The 20,482-nt window shown below is 38.1% G+C and overlaps 1 protein-coding gene across 5 annotated transcripts in view; it reads left to right on the plus strand.

Annotated features, from left to right (window-relative positions):
* EPS8 (EGFR pathway substrate 8, signaling adaptor) overlaps positions 1-20,482 on the plus strand; it is a 193,453-nt gene that overhangs the window by 140,194 nt on the left and 32,777 nt on the right. For all 5 annotated transcript variants that reach the window (XM_065940842.1, XM_065940835.1, XM_065940812.1 and 2 more), the window contains 8 exons: positions 1,661-1,743; positions 2,329-2,465; positions 6,060-6,133; positions 7,492-7,618; positions 9,316-9,404; positions 9,777-9,851; positions 16,546-16,694; positions 19,676-19,859. In XM_065940842.1, the coding sequence (XP_065796914.1) occupies positions 1,661-1,743; positions 2,329-2,465; positions 6,060-6,133; positions 7,492-7,618; positions 9,316-9,404; positions 9,777-9,851; positions 16,546-16,694; positions 19,676-19,859 (918 nt within the window). The remainder of the gene's footprint in view (positions 1-1,660; positions 1,744-2,328; positions 2,466-6,059; positions 6,134-7,491; positions 7,619-9,315; positions 9,405-9,776; positions 9,852-16,545; positions 16,695-19,675; positions 19,860-20,482) is intronic.

A 20,482-nucleotide genomic window follows, 5' to 3' on the forward strand; every position in this document is an offset into this window, starting at 1 on the left:
TGGGTCCAAAACAGATTTACTGAATGCTGTTTTGTCCTGCTTAAAAGCTCAAGTACCACCACACAGCTCTATGCATGTACTCACTGGTGCCATATTCCACATTTGGGATGGATTTTTCTCCTTGCCCCATTAGAAATATAAATGCAATGATATATGTAATTTCTTTTGTATGGGTCATCTTGCAACTTTCCTTTTGAGTTTTAACCTTTCTTTATCATTATACAGTGCTCCTGCCTACCTCAGTATAAATTTTTTCTTGGAAATATGATAGCCAACTCCACACCCTGCCCATAGGAAATTCAGGACTCCTAGACACGTTCAATTTTATTTCCTCACATAATAGAAAGCCTTTGGCATGATGTTTGTAGTGTCTTCCTAAAACTAGGATGTTCTTACCCAAGTGAAGCTGGACTAGGACACGTTAGCATTCTTGTTTAATAGTTGTGTGACCTAGGCCAAATCATCATATGAGTATTCTTCAGTTTTGCTAATTATAATACGAGAACAGATTATATGATCTTTAAGTGTCGCCTCACTTCTAAAATTTTATGATTACCTGTGCCTATGGTAAAGAGTATAATATATAACTATGTATGTATGTGTGTATATGGGAGCATCCCTGGTGGCCCCATGGTAAAAGAATCCTCCTGCCAATATAGGAGATGCAGGTTTGATCCCTGAGTCAGGAAGATCCCCTGGAGAAGGAAATGGCAAGCCACTCCAGTATTCTTGTTTGGGACATGCCATGGACAGAGGAGCCTGGCAGCCTGCAGTCCATGAGGCTGGAAAGAGTCAGACATGACTTAGCAACTAAATAACAATGTGTGTGTGTGTGTGTGTGTGTGTGTATTTGAGGATAACATAATAATTAAAGAGAACAAGCAGACATAAAATAGGAGATGAATATATCCCAGTAAGAATGTGACATACAGTAATAATCACTGGCTATAAATAAACTTCAGAACCAAACAAACTTCTTAGCTGCTAATCTCACGTTGGTTCCCAAGAAAACCATATCAGACATTCAAGTGCTCTTGTTGGAAGAGTATCAGAAACATCATTCCTTTGGAGAAAGCTAAATTTTATTAACCTAAAATGACAGAATAAAAGGGTTATCACAAGGGTTGTGGCCAAGTGTTGGGGTCCACCTAGTGATGACTTGGGGCTGCCTTAAACTGGGGGAGTGACTCTGCTGGAACTGAGTTACGAGTGTCCATGGTTAAAGGGTGCCCAGTGGATGGTGAGGATGGGGGAGGGGAGGGATGCTGCTGCATATGCTGGTACTTCCGATTCCTTCACCTCTTCCCAGGCAGAGGTATTAACCCAGTTACATTTTCAGCATGTGATTATACTTTCAACATATGCAAATCCTTTTTCTCTTTGCTTTTATACAAGTATAGCTTTTTTTTTTTTAATTAAAGGAGTCTGGATGAAATAATCTTTTAAAATTCCTTCCATTTTCAAATCCTTTCATTACAAAGTTCACTGAAGAAAACTACAAGTGTCATGTTTCAAAAGCAGATTTTAAAAAAAGTCACTTTTCTTTTGCATCAAGACATTTATTGATTTGGACAGCGAACATAATCCCTCTTTCTGTTTTAACCTGCATACCAAGATAAAGAAATCCATAACCTCCCAGGTAACTTGTCTTTCGTTGCAGGCAAATCTAATCAGTGAAGATATTGAGAGTGCAATCAGTGACAGTAAAGGCGGAAAGCAGAAGAGGCGGCTTGATGTCTTGAGGTAAAAACATTAAAAGAAATTAAGGGCTAGAATTGGTTTTTATTTGAGTCATTTTTTTCTTTAAAAATTAAAATATTAAAAAAAAATTAAAATATTTTCAGCAAAGGTATATTATCATGTTTTACAGATTGCAGTCTGTAATCTCAACTCATTTGCTTTCCCAAGGTTGTTGGTGTGTATGTGTGTGTGCATGGCTTTTCTCTCCATAATTCTGGTATTTCTCTGATATGGCTTCTCCCACTTCTGTTGTCCTAGAGACTCATGAACAAAAGAGTGGCATTTTAAGGGGAGATAGTCTAAGGGAATATAAATAGATACTAAGACTCTAGTTTGGTTAACACCCCTTGCAAACCATAGGAGACCCAGAAAAAAACGTTAAACCTGGTTTTCAGCTGAACTGAAAATGTTCTATACTTTTCATATACATTTATAAATATACATAACATGGAACAGTTAAGAAATCCTTGTTTTTCTACCCCAAGGCATAGTTCTTGAGGTTAAAGAGCTAATACTTAAAAGTGAGAGAACTGATGTATTATAGAAATAGAGATGGTAAAAACTTAGTTTGTTTTCATCTGTTTTCAGGATGATTTCCAAAGCAGATCCTGGTATACCACCTCCACCCAAAGCTCCTGCCCCCGTCCCCCCGGGCACTGTGACCCAGGTGGACGTTAGGAGTCGAGTGGCAGCCTGGTCCGCATTGGCAGCTGATCAAGGAGACTGTGAGTACTTCCGGGGATGGGTACTCATTGAACATTTACTTTGAGTTGTGACCCAGTTCTTGCTTTCGGCCTCTGATGCTGATTTCTAAGCTGAAACTTGAGGTTAGTTTTGTAAAAATACATCTTACATAAAGGAAAGTTACACCTTGGGCTTTGTAAGATTATTGTCTCTAAGAGTTAAGACCAGTCTTTTAATAAATCTAGTGTTAGAGTCTCTTCTTTTTAAAGCACTCAAAGAGGGAGTTTGACTCAACTAACAATTAAAAGAATGATAATAGAATATTTTAATATACTTAATATTATAAAATATATTTAAATTAATATATTATACTTAGTATAATATATTATATTTAATATGATATATTTGATATAATATAATTTTAATATATAAATTAAATATTTTAATATTTAATATAATTTAGGTCAATATTTTTAAATAATGATACCTCAAAGTTCTTTCCATTACCGTTATCTTACCACTGTCCTCTTTTGGACAAACTGTTCATGTTTACAAGGGCAGGATGTCACGACAGGGGATAGGGAGGTGGAAAAGGGCTAAATAGCATTCACCATCATGTAAATTTACCCAATGGGTCTTATGTCTGTACTGTCATTTTGCCTTGATATTCTTTAAAGCAAATAACCGTACCAAAGGGCATAGTGTAATATATTATATGTCAGAATGTTTCACAATGTCTGAAATTTTTATAATTGGAAAATACCTTCACATATGTTTAGTCCAGTCTCTTGATTTTAAGGGTAAATAAATTGTGATCTGGTGAGTTTGAATTTGATGGGAGACCATAGCATCAATTCTTTTACCTCCTAGTATTCTTGCCTGGAAAATCCCATGGACTGAGGAGCCTGGTACGCTACAGTCCATGGGGTCGCAAAGAGTCGGACACAACTGAGTGACTTCATTTTCACTTTCAGTGTGACTACTTAAATCACTTACTCTTTAATTAGTAAAGCATCATTTGTAAGAATATCTAGCAGTGTAGTTAAACTACAAAACTTAGTTGACAAAATGAGTGGTACTGGACTGTCCTTTGAGTCTGGTGAACCAAAATTTAGGCTCTGGGGCAAGCCCAAGATCTACCTGTGTGACCTTAAAAGTTATGCCTCACTTGCAGAATGGGAATGAGTTAAGCTCATATGTTTCTGTGACTCTGAAAGGGAGTAATGTATATGATAGTGCCTGAAACAGTATAGTAGGTAGTCATTTTTGCCAAATTGAGTTCATTTTATTAATCACTTTCCATTTTATTTAGACTCTTGTGTCCTTAAAGCTATTTTCAGTTTACATATAAGCCCAGCTACCAAACAGATGAAAGAAAGAAATCTTTGAAACATCCATTTTTCAAAAATAAAGTAGCATAATTATTAGTTACTGTAACTTTATAACACTTTATATACATTTCCACTTTGTATTTAAAATGCTAAGTGGAATTTTATAGTGTTTTCTACTTCTTGTGTACTTAGAGTATTTTTGCTATTGTTACTCTTTTGGTAGAGATGTGGGTTTTATTTTGAGAGAGGTCAAAATGGTCTTCCTTGAAGTTGAGGAAGGATAAGACATCTTAAGTTTTTTAGGCATTCTGAATAAACCTATAAAAACATCCATCAAACCTATAATTTACAACAACAAAAATCTATTCCCAGGAATTTCTGAGCCCTCATTGTGTGTGTTAGTTACTCAGTCATGTCCGACTCTGTGACCCCAGGGAGTGTAGCCCACCAGGCTCCTCTGTCTGTGGGATTCTCCTGGCAAGAATACTGGAGTGGATAGCCATTCCCTTCTCCAGGGGATCTTCCTAACCCAGGAATCGAATCCCAGTCTCCTGCATTTCAGGCAGACTCTTTACAGTCTGAGTCACCAGTGAAGTCCCTCATTAGATGTTGTCTAAAGTACTCTGTGCGGTCTCATCTTATTAAGTTACAGTTAGAAAAGCTTTTCAGAACTTCTAGTTTACTACTAGGTCAAACAGAACACACCACTTACCATATGAGGTTCTCCCTGGATCCAGGCCACTTTGTAGTTGAAAGCCCTCTAAGAGGAGTATCTCTCTACTCCACCTGAAGGCTCCAGCTGACTTAGGTTGGATGACTCCTTTGGATCCTTGACAAAGCTCTTGGGGCTTTCCAGGTGGCACAGTGGTAAAGAATCTACCTGCCAGTGCAGGAGACCTGGGTTTGATTCCTGGGTCTGGAAGATCTCCTGGAGGAGCAAACAGCAACCCACTCCAGTATTCTTGCCTGGAGAATCCCATGGACAGAGGAGCCTGGCAGGCTATGGTCCACAGGCCCCAAAGAGTCAGACACGACTGAGCATGCAGGCACGGATGCAGCGATAGCTCTACCCTGACTCCAGAAGAGATCTCTGGAGAATAGTGGCAATTGCAGTGCATTCCTAGTAGTGCCTCAGAATATGAAAAACTCTGAGAAATACTACATATCCCTCACTGTGTCCTGCAAATGATATTTTGGGACCTAGTAGAGTTCCTAATACCTATATTTCAGCTTCAACTTAACTACTGCCTGGTATACCTTTAACCAAGATAGCAGCCAACCACATGTAGAAACAACAGCTAACTGGCTAGATTTCATATATGGAAATTGTACTGATTAAGTTTCATAAGACTCGGTGATTTTTTTTTCTTTTTTGGTGAATATTCCATTTAAGGGTAAAGTTAGGCATAGAGGAGGCATAGCATTTTGCAGTATTTTTTGAAGTTCTCTGTATTGAACATGATGAGCCATGAGGATCCATCATGAGTTGTGTTTCCATTTAGTAATGATGCAGTTCTCCTGTTCCATCCATCCCTTTTTCTTTCATTTCATCTACTGAGAAATCTTGGAATGAGTACCTGTGTTAATTGAAAGTGTTAATAGTTTTGTAGCTAGAAGGAGTTCAGATAATGATACTGATTAACATCACGCCCTAACCAGTTGAGCTAACATAATATTTCGAGACTTTTGTCCTTCAATTTGCAAATTCTTGTAGGTATTTCTGCTGTTAAAGCATATAGCTTCCAATGAGAATGAGCCCAACATTGTGGGCTTTAAGCTTAATTACAACTGGAATATTAGAAGCCCTTTACTATCACAAGACCCAAAGCTTTACTATTATCATGATGTTAGAAAGTATGAGAATGAGGAGCTTTAAAACTTAGAACTTAGTTGCCCCCTTTTAAGAAATAGGTGCTTAAAAATGTGTATATTTTTTTCTTCTGTAGGAATTAAAGGGTACTAAGTCAGGGTTGGTTCCACAGGCATCTGACGTTGGAAGAGAGAGAATAGACGGGAAGTTACAGGGTAAATCAATACCATGCAGATGAAAGGCTGGTACTTCAGCTCTGTCAAGTGTGGCGGTGGGAATGAGTGTCAGAGATGATGGTGGTGAGGGTACGTGTCAGAGATGGTAGTGGTGAGGGTGCAGGCCAGAGCTGATGAGCACAGCTTTGATTTTTGTATCCAGTGCAAGTGTTTACTTTTGCCAGTGACACTCTTTTCTAGACAGCTTGCACGTCTGGTTATTTATATTGGTATCACTTAAGCAACAGGTTGAAAGATGTATGATTTTCTTTTCTTTAGTTGAGAAGCAGAGAAATTATTACCAGCAGGAAGAAACACCTGAGATGATGGCAGCCCGCATTGACAGAGATGTGGTAAGTGAAATAGTCATTGTTAGATCATTGGCTTTTTCTTTTTTTAGAGAAGAAATATTAACAGGGAAAGTTAAGTTGATTTAAATAAAGACATTTTGTGAAAACTATATTTTCTCTTTTCAGTGATGGCTATGACCTTTGAGTTATTTTTTTTTCTTAACAATTTTTGCCTTTATGCCAATATTTAACTAGTAGATTATGGCTGTGATACAACTAGAATATTAACTGGTTTACAAAGGAATTTAAGCTAAATTGTCAAGATTTGAGGGATTCTTCTTTTCTTGTGATTTGTAATCTATAATTAAAATATCTTTTTAATTTGTCTTCCTGGAATTTATTCTAAAATGTGTTATAATGCCTGAAAGACAAAAGTTATGTGGCATTTCTTAAGGGTAGGTAAGTATATTTTAATACTTTATAAAAGATAAGGCTATATTGATTTTGATATCTCTATAGTAATTTCCTGGCAAAATGACACTGCCCTATGACATAATTATAAAATATGATGTCAGTATAATTGCTTTTTATACTCTACTTATGTTCTGAGCTTATTTGAAAACAAATACTTAAAGGATTTTAGAGTTTGAAATTTAATTTTTATATAACTGTTATTTGTTAACACCTAAAGGTTTATTTAATACTCAAAAGCTTATTTAATCTCAGTTTTCAGTCTTTAAAAGAATGTCAAGTTTCACACATAAAAGGAAGTCAAGAAAGACTATTGTATGTATAATATACAGTATATATTAATATAATATATAATATAATATATAGTATAATTGAAGTTGATCCCATGATCTGTGAAAGCATAATGCATCATTAATTCTGCTTTACCCTGTAGAAACTCTTATTAATGCCTATTATTACAGATTATCAATGTGTGTGTTAGGTTATCACAACATTCTATATACCATTAGTCCTGAAAAATAATATTGTCGTTGCTTTATTTAGGAAATTTATTAGAAAAACTGAAATGCTGGTGCTATTCGAACAAACGGTTTTCTTAGAATCCTCCCGCCCCCCAACTTTATGCGGGAAGAACACAATGAGAAAATTAGAGTAATTGAAAATAGTTAATAATCTGAATATATATTTTGAATGTTTTCTTTATGATATTGAAAATAGAATAAAATAAAACTAAATAAAAATGTAAATGTTAGACTTTAGCCACAGGTATACTTAGTTGAATACTTTTTCTTAGAATTAGTGATAAACTTGAAATTTATATGTGGGAAGTGTTCCTTTTTCTTTTCTCTCTTTCTTTCTTTTAAACTTTTTCATCTTCCTTCACAGTGTAAAGCTAAGGCAAAAATAGTTTTCTTCTGCTTTATAGTTTATTCTGTAATTTCTAATTTCAGCAAATCTTAAACCACATTTTGGATGACATTGAATTTTTTATCACAAAACTCCAAAAAGCAGCTGAAGCATTCACTGAACTTTCTAAAAGGAAGAAAGCTAAGAAAGGTAAAAAGAAGGGACCAGGAGGTAAGTTGGCTTTTCTTCACCTTCTAAAGAACCATTCAGAATGCTAGGGCTAGGCAGAACCGGCACTTCAGAGTTGTTAGACAGGACTCATTGACCAGAGGCCAAGGTCCCTTGAACCAGTGGTGTAAGCGGAGAGCACGATAAACCTGGGGACTAGCACCTTTGGTCCCAATTTGGCTACAGTAAAGAAAGACTCTAAGACATTCTTAAATTAATTAGAGACTCATTCAATAGTGGCCATCTGTCTATAGTTTCTCTTAGTCATTGTAAAGATAATGTCTGTTAAAGAAAGTCATAGCACCATTGTTCTCATATTTAAGTTTATTTTACTACAAATATAGAACCTCGTTACTTTGTTAAATTAAAGAACTGACTCTTCTCATTAAGAGTTAAAAATGTCAATGGATTTTAATTTTTTATCACAAAACTCCAAACAGTATGTTCAGGTCACCTTCAAGCAGTTTTTACATATGTGGCAGTTCAGTTATTCAAAATGGCCTCAAGGTATATAGAATTATAATTTTGTAACAAAATGGTATAGATTAAAATATATAAGAGAAGAGTAAATGTTCTTTTCATTACACATGACTTCCGCATCTTGCTCTAGCTCTATCTACATCATAAGCATATGACAGTAGACCTGTCTTCTAGAAGTGTATATGCGGATACACTTTACCTCATATATTCTGAAACTCAGCATTATGGCTTTCTGATGTACTTGCTGCTCTTGTACTCCTTACAAAGGGTATGCCGTCTTCTTGGTCATCCAAATTCAGAATCATAGATTTTTTTGTGAGTCCCTTCTCTAGTTGATAACATTTTATTTTTTCAGCCTCTCTTGTATAAAGTTTTTTTCCCTTTTCAGTTTCATATCCAGCAGCTGCTTCACGGCACCTCATTTTTTACCCAGCTTTCTAAGTAACCTTCAAGCCTCTAGTCTTCCGTTTTGTGAGGACATTCTTCTTAAAGCTATAAGGCAGTTACTTCATTTTTTTCTGCTGAAAAGCTTGTTAATCCCATGTTGTATTGCTTTATGTAAGTCACACTCCTCACCCTGGCAGTCAAGGTCATTCACAGTCACACCTTGATCTATTTTTCCATTCTTGTGTGTCTTTGCTTTTCTGTTTGTTGTTTCATGTAGAGACTATTTCCTTTTTCCATGTTTTTGCTAATGCTGCTTGTATTCAACCATGATGTTTTTCTTACCAAACTGCCCTGGAACAAACTTTTCAAATCCCATCTAAAAACTGCTTTTCCCAGGACACATCCTTAAGTACACATTTCCTCATCTGTAGTCTCTTTGCAGCCTCAGTTGACACATCTCTATTACTTATCTGATTCATATCGTCTACGGATTTTTAGGGCCTTAGGAGTAGGATGTGTAACTTACACAACTTACGCATTTTTATAGTCTTCATGGTGATAAACACAGTGATTAGCATGTAGAAGGATTGCAGTATAAATTTATGGAACCTGATGAGTAATCTGGTAGTGCCTAAGGGTACAGGAATCCATTTCAAAGGTTGGGTCATCTTAATTTGTTACAGTCAGTCTATGAGAAATGGGAAGGTAACTAGCTAGCATGATATCTGATGTGATCATCAAACTTTACAAACAGAAATGTGTTTTCTTTTCATTGAATAAGTTTTCTTGGAACTTTGCTCTCATCTACCCCCTTCTCCTATTTCATTCTTTAGAGGGTGTTTTAACACTGCGGGCAAAACCTCCACCTCCTGATGCATTTGTGGACTGTTTCCAAAAGTTTAAACATGGATTTAACCTTCTGGCAAGTGAAATTTATTTACGTACGATTAGAAGCAACAAACGGAAGAGATCAGAGTCTAGCCAGGATGTACCTGATCAAATTAAGAGATTAAACTGTTATTGTGGATTTTTTTTTGTATGTGTTTTTATTTGCCTTTAATTAGAATAGCAGATTGTAAAACTTACACTTCTAAGAGACTTGATCAAAAAAGGATGACTCTAATTTTTAGAATGAAATTCTCCTAGTCTAATTCAGTGCTTGCTAATTAAGATTCCAAAGGTGAAACTAGTAGCAAAACCTCTTCTTTTGAGTCTGTGTTGAACCTTTTTGAATGTCTGTCTTTGGCCTGATTACATTGTAGTAATGTATTTGCCTGCTTTTTTAATCTTACAGGCCAAATTGAAATCTCACATCCAGAATCCTAGTGCTGCAGATTTGGTTCATTTTTTATTTACTCCATTAAATATGGTAAGATTTTGTTAATTTCAGAAAGTAATTATTCTTAGCATTTTTTCGACCCCACATATCTGTTTAGATTTTCTAGACAGTTTTTCTTCATTGCCTTGCTTGGGTACTATTTCTTTGCACGTCTGTTGTAGACATTGATGATGTGAAATTTGAAAGCCTAAAAGAACTACAGAGCCTCTTGATGAAAGTGAAAGAGGAGAGTGAAAAAGTTGGCTTAAAGCTCAACATTCAGAAAACTAAGATCATGGCATCCAGTCCCATCACTTCATGGCAAATAGATGGGAAAACAGTGGCTGACTTTATGTTTTGGGGCTCTAAAATCACTGCAGATGGTGAAATTAAAAGACGGTTACTCCTTGGAAGGAAAGTTATGACCAACCTAGACAGCATATTAAAAAGCAGAGACATCACTTAGTCAACAAAGGTCCGTCTAGTCAAGGCTATGATTTTTCCAGTGGTCATGTATGTATATGAGAGTTGGGCTATAAAAAAAGCTGAGCGCTGCAGAATTTGAGTGCTTTTGAACTGTGGTGTTGGAGAAGACTCTTGAGAGTCCCTTGCAAGGAGATCCAACCAGTCCATCCTAAAGGAGATCGGTCCTGAGTGTTCATTGGAAGGACTGATGTTGAAGCTGAAACTCCAATACTTTGGCCACCTGATGTGAAGAGCTGACTCATTTGAAAAGACCCTGATGCTGGGAAAGATTGAGGGCAGGCAGAGAAGGGGAAGACAGAGGATGAGATGGTTGGAAGGCATCACCGACTCAATGGGCATGAGTTTGGGTAAACTGGGAGTTGGTGATGGACAGGGAGGCCTAGTATGCTGCAGTTCATGGGTTTGCAAAGAATCAGACACGACTGAGCGACTGAACTGAACTGAAAAGAAATGTAGAAATTGCCTAGTCCAAACACTTAATTTATAGTTGAGGAAACTGATGTCTTTGACAGAACTAAGAAGATGAGAAAAAGGAAAGATTTATTGAATGCCTGTGTTTCAGTATATACTAGTATACAGCATAAATGGCTTGAACGATATAGAAAGTTTTATATCTCTCAAAACAGGCTAGACATGAGGAGTCCAATGCTGACAGATAGCTTTGCTCTATGAAGTTATCCAGAGATCCAGATTTCTTTCGGTGAGATGTTCTCCATCTCCTGAGCTGCATCTAATTCAATCACTTGTTCGTTCATTTATTTATTCAGCAAACATTAACTGAGAGCCTGCTACATGCTTGGCATTATTGGTAGCTCATCAATAACAAAGCACATAAATTCTTTTTTTAACCTTTTTATTTTATATTGGAATACAGCCAATTAACAATGTTGTGATAGTTTCAAGTGGACAGCAAAGGGGCTTATTAGTCATACCCACGTGTGTATCCATTCTCCCCCAAGCTCCCCTCCCATCCAGGCTGCCACATACCTTTGAGCAGGGTTCCCTGGCCTATACAGTATGTCCTTGTTGTTAAGCATTTTAAATATAGCAGTGTATACATGTCCATCCCAAACTACCTAACTATCCCTTCCTCCTTCTCTTCCCTCCTGGTAGCCATACATTCATTCTCTAAGTCTGTGAGTCTGTTTCTATTTTGTAAATAAGTTCATTTGTATCATTTCCTTTTAGATTCCACATTTAAGGGTTGTAATACAATATTTCTTCTTCTTTGACCTCACTCAGAATGATAGTCTGTAGGTCCATCCATGTTGTTGCAAATGGTATTATTTCATTCTTATTAATGGTTAAGTAATATTCCATTGTACCACGTCTTCTTTATCCATTCCTCTGTCAGTGGATGTTTAGGTTGCTTCCATGTCTTGGCTGTTATAAACAGTGCTGCAATGAACATTGGGGTGCATGTATCCTTTCAGACCATAAACACATAAATTCTTATTGGAGCTATGTTGTACTGTGGAGTGGCAGCCAATAATCTGAAAAATGTGTAAATAATTCACTCAAAATAAACCTGTATGGAAAAATACAGAGAAGGAGACAGGGAGTGCCGTGTGTGTGTGTGTGTGTGTGTGTGTGTGTGTGTGTGTGTGTTGTGTTGTGTTGTGTTGTGAAGTATTACACTTTTTTGAATAGGGTTGTTTAAGGGAACGACTCACTGAAAAGGTATCATTTGAGGAAATGAAGTAAGGAATGAGTCATGTGGATTTCAGAAGGAAGAGACTTCCCAGGCAGAAAACAGCTAGTGTTGATGCTCCAAGACGGTAACATGTAAATCCTGTTCTTGGGAGAAATAGGTATTGTCCCTTGACTGGAATAAGAGGGAGCTCAACTAGAGGGAGATGAGGTCAGCAAACAGGAGGACATGTGCTATTGGTCTTCACAGATGATTGTGAAACCTTTGACACTTTTGGAGGATTTTCAGCAGAAAAGGATTGCTTTGGCTGCAGTGTTTAGAAATTTGAGGGAGGAAGGGACTGAGGTGGCCCTGGAAATAATCCTGATGGGAGATTATGTAGTTGCCACCAAGTAACATTGGAGGTGGTGAGAAGTGTGATTTTTGTTATTAAACAGAAGCAACAGGAGTTGCTGGCAGATTGTAAGTGTTGTGTAGGAGTCCAAGACGTCTCCACAGTTCTGGCTTTAAGACTGGAAGAATGGACTAATTATTAACTGAGATGGGGAAGACTGTGAGTAAAATGGGTTTTTGGCAGGAGGTAAGGAATTTTCTTTAGACAGTGTCAAAACTGAGCTATGTCCAGATGGAGAAATTTGAATTGGTAGTTGAATGTATGAATCTGGGGTTCAATGGAGAAATCAGGCTAGAGTTATAACTGTGAAGATCCTCTGCATAAAAGACCATGAAATTGGATGGTGCCACCAAGGAAATGATGATAAATAAAAAAGAAGAAGGGGTGATGGAGCCTTAGGTAGTTTCAGTGATAAGAGAGTGAGAAGAATCAGCAAAAAAGTTAGAATAAGCAGGAAATCAGGAGAAGAAAAGCAGGAGTATCATGGTAGATATTCTAGAAGCCAAATGAAGAAAATGTTTGCAAGAGGAGGAATTGAGATACTCAAGCTAGGCATTTCTGATGTGGAAGCTGACTTACCTCCTTGTCCTTGTAACAGTCATACAATGGCAAAGAAAAATAATTTTAAGAAGGTGACTGAGCTTAAACAGTTACTGGCATTATCCAAATGGTGTGAACTTACTCATATGGCCATGCCTAACACCAGAGGCATGGCATCTCCATTGGAGCAGCTATGAGTCCATCTAAAATGTAGGGACTTCTCTTTTTAGAAGTAAGAAGAGAGAATGGATACTAGAGGATAGTTAGCAGTCTTTGAAGGCCCATGCATGCCAGGTATAGTGATATATTCATAACACAGGTTTTCCTGCAGAAAACTCCCCTTCTTGTATTTTTGTAAAAAGTATATTTTTATATAAGGTGTAATTTTTGAAGCTAACAAAATGGTGCATTGGGAACAGTCACTTTATGAAGAAGCTGGATATTTCCATGATTTTATCCAGCAAAAGGTAATACCACTTGTGTCTTAGGCCAGGATCCAAGATACACATTTTCGTCTTCTAGATTTTCCATATTCAGGTATGGTCTTTTCTTATACAATTAATGAAATAGGTACAGTAATATACTTTCCTTCCCATTTTCTCTTTCTTATATTTACAAACTATGTAATAGTGGGTTTTCCAAGCTAGCATGTACCACTGTTTTGTCCTCCTGGACAGCTAAGAAAATTAGCTGAAATAATATTTGAGGGCTCAAAGAAAAGCACTGAGATTTAAGAAAAGCATGGCAACAGAAAGCAGATGGAACAGTTGTTAGCTTTTCATACAGACAGGTCCCAAAAGAGACTGGGCTACAAATCACTCTTTTCTAAGATACAGTATAAGACCACACATTTGATGTCATTCCTCTTTTTGTGGCGAGGGCAAGTGAGGGAGTCCCAGCGAGAAGAAAGAATCTCTTTCTTTTAAATACCTCTCTAGAAGGACAGTTTTCTGTTTGATGGAGTGGTTTTGAATGGTTCATCCTGTCAAAAGAGCAAATGATTGCTTTCTAGAATAACAATAGCAATAATGATAATTGTTAGTGGTATGTGACTGCTCTGTGTGTTATTTCTGAGATCTTTTTTTAAAGGGTAAGAATGGTAACTATGAAGCAGATAAATTTCACTAATTTGATTTAGAGCATATGAAGACTGTGGCCACTGAGTTCTTCAATCTTTATAAAAAATGGAGCAAATTCAAGCATTTCTCATAGGTTTTGCTTGAATGTCAGAAAAAAATGAGAAAAAGAATCCAGGTAACAAAAAGGAATACACCTCATTCTTCTTTTCCCAAGGGTAACTAGACAAGACCTAAAGTAGAATAAGAAATGAATACTGCTTTACAAACATAGAAAAGTAAGTAACCTTATCAACATGAATTTCAGAACTGGGTGATAAGCAATTGGAAGATGAAAGTTCAAGGATACATCAATAATTTATGAACGTGTCCCTATGTTGTTGCTATAAATAGAGCATTTGATTTCTGCTTGCCTAGTTATTGTTGAATAATTCTTGCTTTTTAAGCACTTTTAAAAATTGGATCAAGGCTCTCCACATGCAAAGAAACTGATTCTAGCTCATTAACAAAATTTTTATTCTTTATTCTTCAACACGTTTGAAACTATCTTAGTTTGAGTGTTAGGAAGTATTGTTTAGAAAGCAGTTTTTGCCACCTCCTTTCATTCTGTTCACAGTCTTTCACAGATCGTAAGTAGGTATCTAGACATTACACAGAACAGAGCTACAAAATAATGGGACTGGTTTCACTAACATACAAAAATTAGTCTTTGTAATCAGGCTATGCATCTGAAAACACTGATTTATTTTATATTTTCATTTCTCAAAAATGACTCCTTATTAACAGTCTCCCAAACATAACGCTTCAGTTGCTTCATCCAGTGTGCTGCCTACTGAGTCACAGACATTTTATTTAGACAAGAGAAATGGATAGGTACATTTATTCAGTGCCTGCTACCAGCCAGACAAAATTCTGTGGTTTTAAACCTTGTGAGTTACGATGTGCACAATAGATAGCTAGTGGGGAACTTGCTGTGTGGCGCAGGGAGCTCAGCCCAGAGCTCTGTGGTGACCTAGAGGGGTGGGCTGGGTGGGAGGGAGGCTAGAAGGGAGGGGAGACACGTATACATGTTCACTTTGTTGTCTAGCAGAAACGATCATAACACTGTAAAGCAATTATACTCCAATTTAAACAAAGACATTTGATTAAACCGTAAGACTTCGCGGGTGCCTCCCTGTGTCCTCAGCATTTCCATGCAAGCATACCCACAGCACATACATGTGCACACGTGCCTACTTACATTCTTAAGAGGGGGCTCTGGCCCATGCCTTTCATTTGCTTTCTTTTGTTCCCTTCCCTATTCCCACTGCTAAACCAAAGATTTTAGTGTTTCTTTACTTGCTTACTTTCCCTCTTGTCATTGCTACCTATTTATTAGAGGTTCTAGGGCTTGGAAGTTTAAACTTCCCTGTGCCAGGCTGTCATGGTAGGTTTTGTCCTCAAATAAGAGTCTGCCTACCTCCCTCATCCTTCATCTTTTCTTTCATGCATTCTCATTCATTCCTCTAACCTTATGTCTTCTGCAGTTCAAAGTCAGATAAACTTTGGTCCATGTTCTCAAGGGAGGAGAACTGAAAAATAAGGTCCATGTTACTGTGAAATGTGTGACTGATAATACATACTTGTGGTCCCCAGGGTGCATCAGAGTTATACTGTGGGGTTAGGAAGGGCTTCTCAGAAGAGGTGGGACCCGAGCAGAGTTCTAAAATGATGAGGAAGGGCCTTCTGGGGGTACTGGGAACCAGCATGTGCAGAGACACAGACATAAAACAGCATGGCAGGCTCAGCACACCAGGATGACTGGAGAGAAATTGACTCTTGGTCTGGCGCCGTTCAAAAAAAGATCCTTTTATTCTTGTGCCATATCTCCGGGAAGGAGAGATTTTTATAAAAGGGCTCTGGTTTCTGCTCTAGGAGATGACCATTCTTTAGCCAGGAAACAGCCCCTTAGAAGTAACATTGGAGCAGATTTCAGACATCTACTTATCATCATTTTGCTTATCAGAAAGTTGCACCTGTTTATTCGCATTTGTTAATCATGAAGATATCTATTTTATATCAGGGCATTCCCTTGAATTAAATTCTGGGAAGCAATACTGTAGATTCAGAAGACCATTTCTCCTTCTTCTCTCACCTTTTCCTCTGAATCCCTTTATTTTTGTATGTCTTTATAGGCACAGTCGTAGACTGTTAACTCAAGCCTTGTTTCTCCCTAGCGTATTCATTTCAAGAACTGTATTTCTCAAGTTTGGCATAATAGATTTTCCAGTAAAGATATATATATATATATATATATATAAAAAGGCAGCAATAGTTAAACCATCTGACTGAGATTTCTCTGGGTAGCCATGAATATTTTCCAGGCAATGTACAGTCATGTGAAGCCAATAGACAGATTCTGTGAAAACTGTTAAACTATTAACTTTTCATTTTAAATTATTAGTCACCATTGGGCTGGGCAGGTTGATCTGGATCAAGATTTAATTGGAATGTATAAAGACCACTTTTTTTTTCATGTTCTTTTTTAAATCTACACATTTTGAAAATGTACATATAATCATCATCTTCTTGCTAAAAAGTGATTTGTTGCCACTTTAGGTGGTGCAGGCAACAGGAGGTCCTGAGCTGGCCGGTTCAGTGCTCAGCCCCCTGCTGACGAAGGACACCATCGATTTCTTAAATTACACGGTCAGTGCCGATGAGAGGCAGCTGTGGATGTCACTGGGAGACTCTTGGATGAAAACCAGGTAAACATACGTACGTGTTTAGCATCGAATACCTATAATAACTTTTTAAAAGCACAGCACAGCACATTTACGAGGGCTTCCCTGTTGGCTCAGATGGTAAAGAATCCGCCTGCCACGCGGGAGGCCTGGGTTCGGTCCCTGGGTTGGGAAGATGCCCCAGAGAAGCGAATGGCTACCCACTCCAGTGCTCTGGCCTGGAGAAGTCCAAGGACAGAGGAGCTGGGTGGGCTACAGTCCATGGGGTCGCAAAGAGTCAGACAGGACTGAGTGACTAAAGGACAGCACACCTGTAATAGCTTTTAAGTGTTGTTAGTTTAGTACACAAGTCTAGTGAGATATTTCATTAAAGCCTCCTATGTTTGAAGGAGTAGATGTTGTAGATGAGAAGGCCTAAGTTCTTAAAAAGCTGGAGGTCTAGTGGAGAAGTCAGAAGTGTAAGGTGATGAGTCCTAGCAGAAACTCATTAAAACTGTCACTTGGCAAGATGGAGCTGTCAGGAAGACGGTTTGGAGAGGAAGGCAGTTAGCTTTCAAAGAAGCCGTGTGTTCGTCGTGTTCAGTCACGTCCGATTCTTCATGACCCCATGGACTGTGTAGCCTACCACGCTCCTCTGTCCATGCAGTTCTCCAGGAAAGAATGCTAGAGTGGATTGTCACTCCCTTCTCCAGGGGATCTTCAGTAGAAGGGCTGGCATTTAAAATCATCAGATGATAACACCAGTTATACATGTGTATAATCACATGTGTACATATAGTGTTTGCTAGGCACTCTACCATGCACTTTACATAGGTCCCTGTATTCTGCCTATTTTACAGGTGAGAAAACTGAGGCAAAGAGAGATTAAGTAATTTTCCCAAAACCGAACAACTCATAAGTGGCAGAGCTAGGCTGCGAACCTAGGCAGTCTGGTCCTGGAGTAGATGTTCATAGTTGTTTTGCTTAGGTGCCTTTCAACAGGCGTAGTAGGATTTCCCCAGACATGTGTCAGGGAAAGGGCCTGTCCAGTTGAGAGAGTGGAGTGAGTGAAGGCATGAAGCAGGCAGTCAAGAGAATGGAATATGAGTGTGGAATTAGCTGGAGTATAGATTTGGGTTGTAGAGGATTGTGGAGAACAGGGAGTGGAAGAATGGTGGTGAATGAGGTTTACAGAGATAAGCAAGGTTACAGAGATAACCAGTAGCTTTGTGAATGGGAGTGTGACACATACACAGCCACACCTTTCAAAGGTCAGTCTGGTCATTAAGTCTAGTAGTGACGTGGACAAAATCCACCCAAGGTACCAGGACCCTTGGGACAGTAATGCAACTGTAGAGGTTCCTTATTAATCAGCATTCCCTGAGACAAGAACTGTGGTGGTGGAGGACATGGAAAAGAGGAGGGAATGATTTTACAATTATGTTTTGTCAGTAAGTTTTGTGGAAAAGAAATCATCAACTGCAGGATTCGAGTTTTCTGGGCCAAGCAAGTTTCAAAAATATTTCTCATTTCATTACATGTGATTAAATAATGTCTTCTCTCCTCATTTATTCCAGTCTTTGTATTAATCTCCCTGCGTAGAGTAAATCATTCATATGATCACTTGGAAGTTTGTCTTCCTAAGGCTTTTAGGCTAGCCTAAAAGTAATGGACCAATTCATATCTTTTTCTCCTTTTTTCTTTTGAAATATATCTAAACCATTGCCACTTAGATTTTGGACTTTGGCAACTGCTTGTGTTGGAATATGCTTTACACGTGGAGTGGTTTACCAAGCAGAAGATTCTTAAAGAGCACTGCTGTTGCTGCTTTTATATTGAAAATATTATCTAAATTTGTTTATGCATATTATTATATATTAATATAGAATGTATTATATATCTCATACTATGTAAAAACTGGTTAAATAGGTTTCTTAAATCTATTAGATTTATGTAGATTATGATTTTTTGGTAAGCATAGGTAGAGATCGTTTCATTTTTTTCTGTAAACTTTATTCAATTTATCAGACCTCATAGTACTAAAATAGTCTAGGCTTTTTAGTTTGTCTTGGGTTCTACCTCAAAGTGAGAAAATTAATGACTACTAGGAAAACTACATCAAAAGGAACTCATATTGTTAGCTTTTGACTTGAAAAAATGGTCATTTCCTATTCTGATTATTTAGAGTATTAGGAAATGAATATGCTGACTTAAAAACTCATAAAGATAAAAAATAAATCATAAAGGTACATAACAATCTGAATGATAGCTCACTTCATCATAGTAGAATTACAACCTGAAGAATTAAGTCATGTGTGAAACATAAACAACATATTTTAGCAGAATTTAATAATGTCTCTCCATTTAGTTGTTGTGGTTCATAAGTGATTAGAAGCTTGCAGGAATAAGTCTCAGGGTTATTAAGTAATGAATGGATCATGATTTTATTACAGATAGACCTCACTTGATTTTACTGATGAAAATCTAGCTGATTCATTTAATATATAAAATTGGTAATCTGCTTCATTTTAGGAGACTTCATAACTTAGAAAGTCATGAGCCTTAAGAACGTTGTCTGCTGTTTCTCCTTTGAAAAATATATATCAGAAAGTATCATGGTGATGGTAGGGGAATGAAGAAGAAGATGAAGATCAGAAACTGCTTTAGATGCTTGGAGAACCTTATGCACTAAGTACTCATCACACTTCTAGCTTTGCATTCTTTCCTCAAATTGTCAAAGAACTATGTCCATGTTAAAAGTTGAGTTTATGGAGCATTAAGGCAATGTTGCAGAAGCAGATCATGAAGTAGAATTCGGCCTTCCTTTCATGTATCACCATTAAATATAAGCATAAACATGTAAGGTTCTCTGTTTGGATGGAAAGAGGGCAGACTAGGTGTGAATTGTTTTCGTTGTTGTTTTCGTTTTTATGTGTGTGTGGCCAGCCTTACTGAAGATCATTTTGAGCATAGAAGCATTTCTTAATTTCTTAAGACTGTTCACCTGTCTTAATGTCCTCCCGCAGAGCAGAGTGGCCAAAAGAGCAGTTTATTCCACCATACGTCCCGCGGTTCCGCAGTGGTTGGGAGCCCCCCATGCTGAACTTCATGGGATCATCCGTGGAGCCAGATCTCTTTCAACTGAATGAGTCTGTGGCAAATGCAGCAGAACATCATCGCAAGCAAGAAACAAAGAGATTATCCACAGAGGTAGTCTTTCAGCATCATCTTTTTTTTTTTTTAAAAACACATTTGTTTATTTTGGCTGCCCTGGCTCTTTACTGCTTTGTGCAGACTTTCTCTAGGGTGGTGAGCGGGGGCTGCCCTGCATTGTGTTACAGGGGCTTCTCATCGCGGTGGCCTCTCCTGTTGGGGAGCACCAGCTTCAGCAGTTGAGGCGGGAGGGTTCAGTAGCTGTGGCACAGGGGCTTAGTTGCCCTGCTGCACGTGGGATCTTCCCAGACCAGGGATGGAAGTGGTGTACCCTGCCCTGGCAAGCGGGCGGATTCGCATCCACTGAGCCACTCCTTGGCATCATCTTTTGAGGGAGGTGCAGTCATCTGTGCATTCTCATGTAATTCTGATGGTGAGTTCTCACTTTATTGACCTGAAGATTGTCCTCAACTCACTGACTCGATGTCCTGCCGCTCTCAGATACCTCTCACCTCGTTGTCATGGTGACAGTTGCTCGGTTTCCCTGTGAAGCCTGAACCCAGCCGGTATCACCCCTCCCAGCCTGCTGGCTCTCCTCCCTGCCCTTCATGCCAGGGCTCTTGAGCCCTGATGTTCCCGTCTTTTGGACTCTGTACCTTGTCTCCTTATCAGGGAAATGC

This window comes from Muntiacus reevesi, chromosome 1 (assembly GCF_963930625.1).
Source record: "Muntiacus reevesi chromosome 1, mMunRee1.1, whole genome shotgun sequence".
Classification (NCBI taxonomy): Eukaryota; Metazoa; Chordata; class Mammalia; order Artiodactyla; family Cervidae; genus Muntiacus; species Muntiacus reevesi.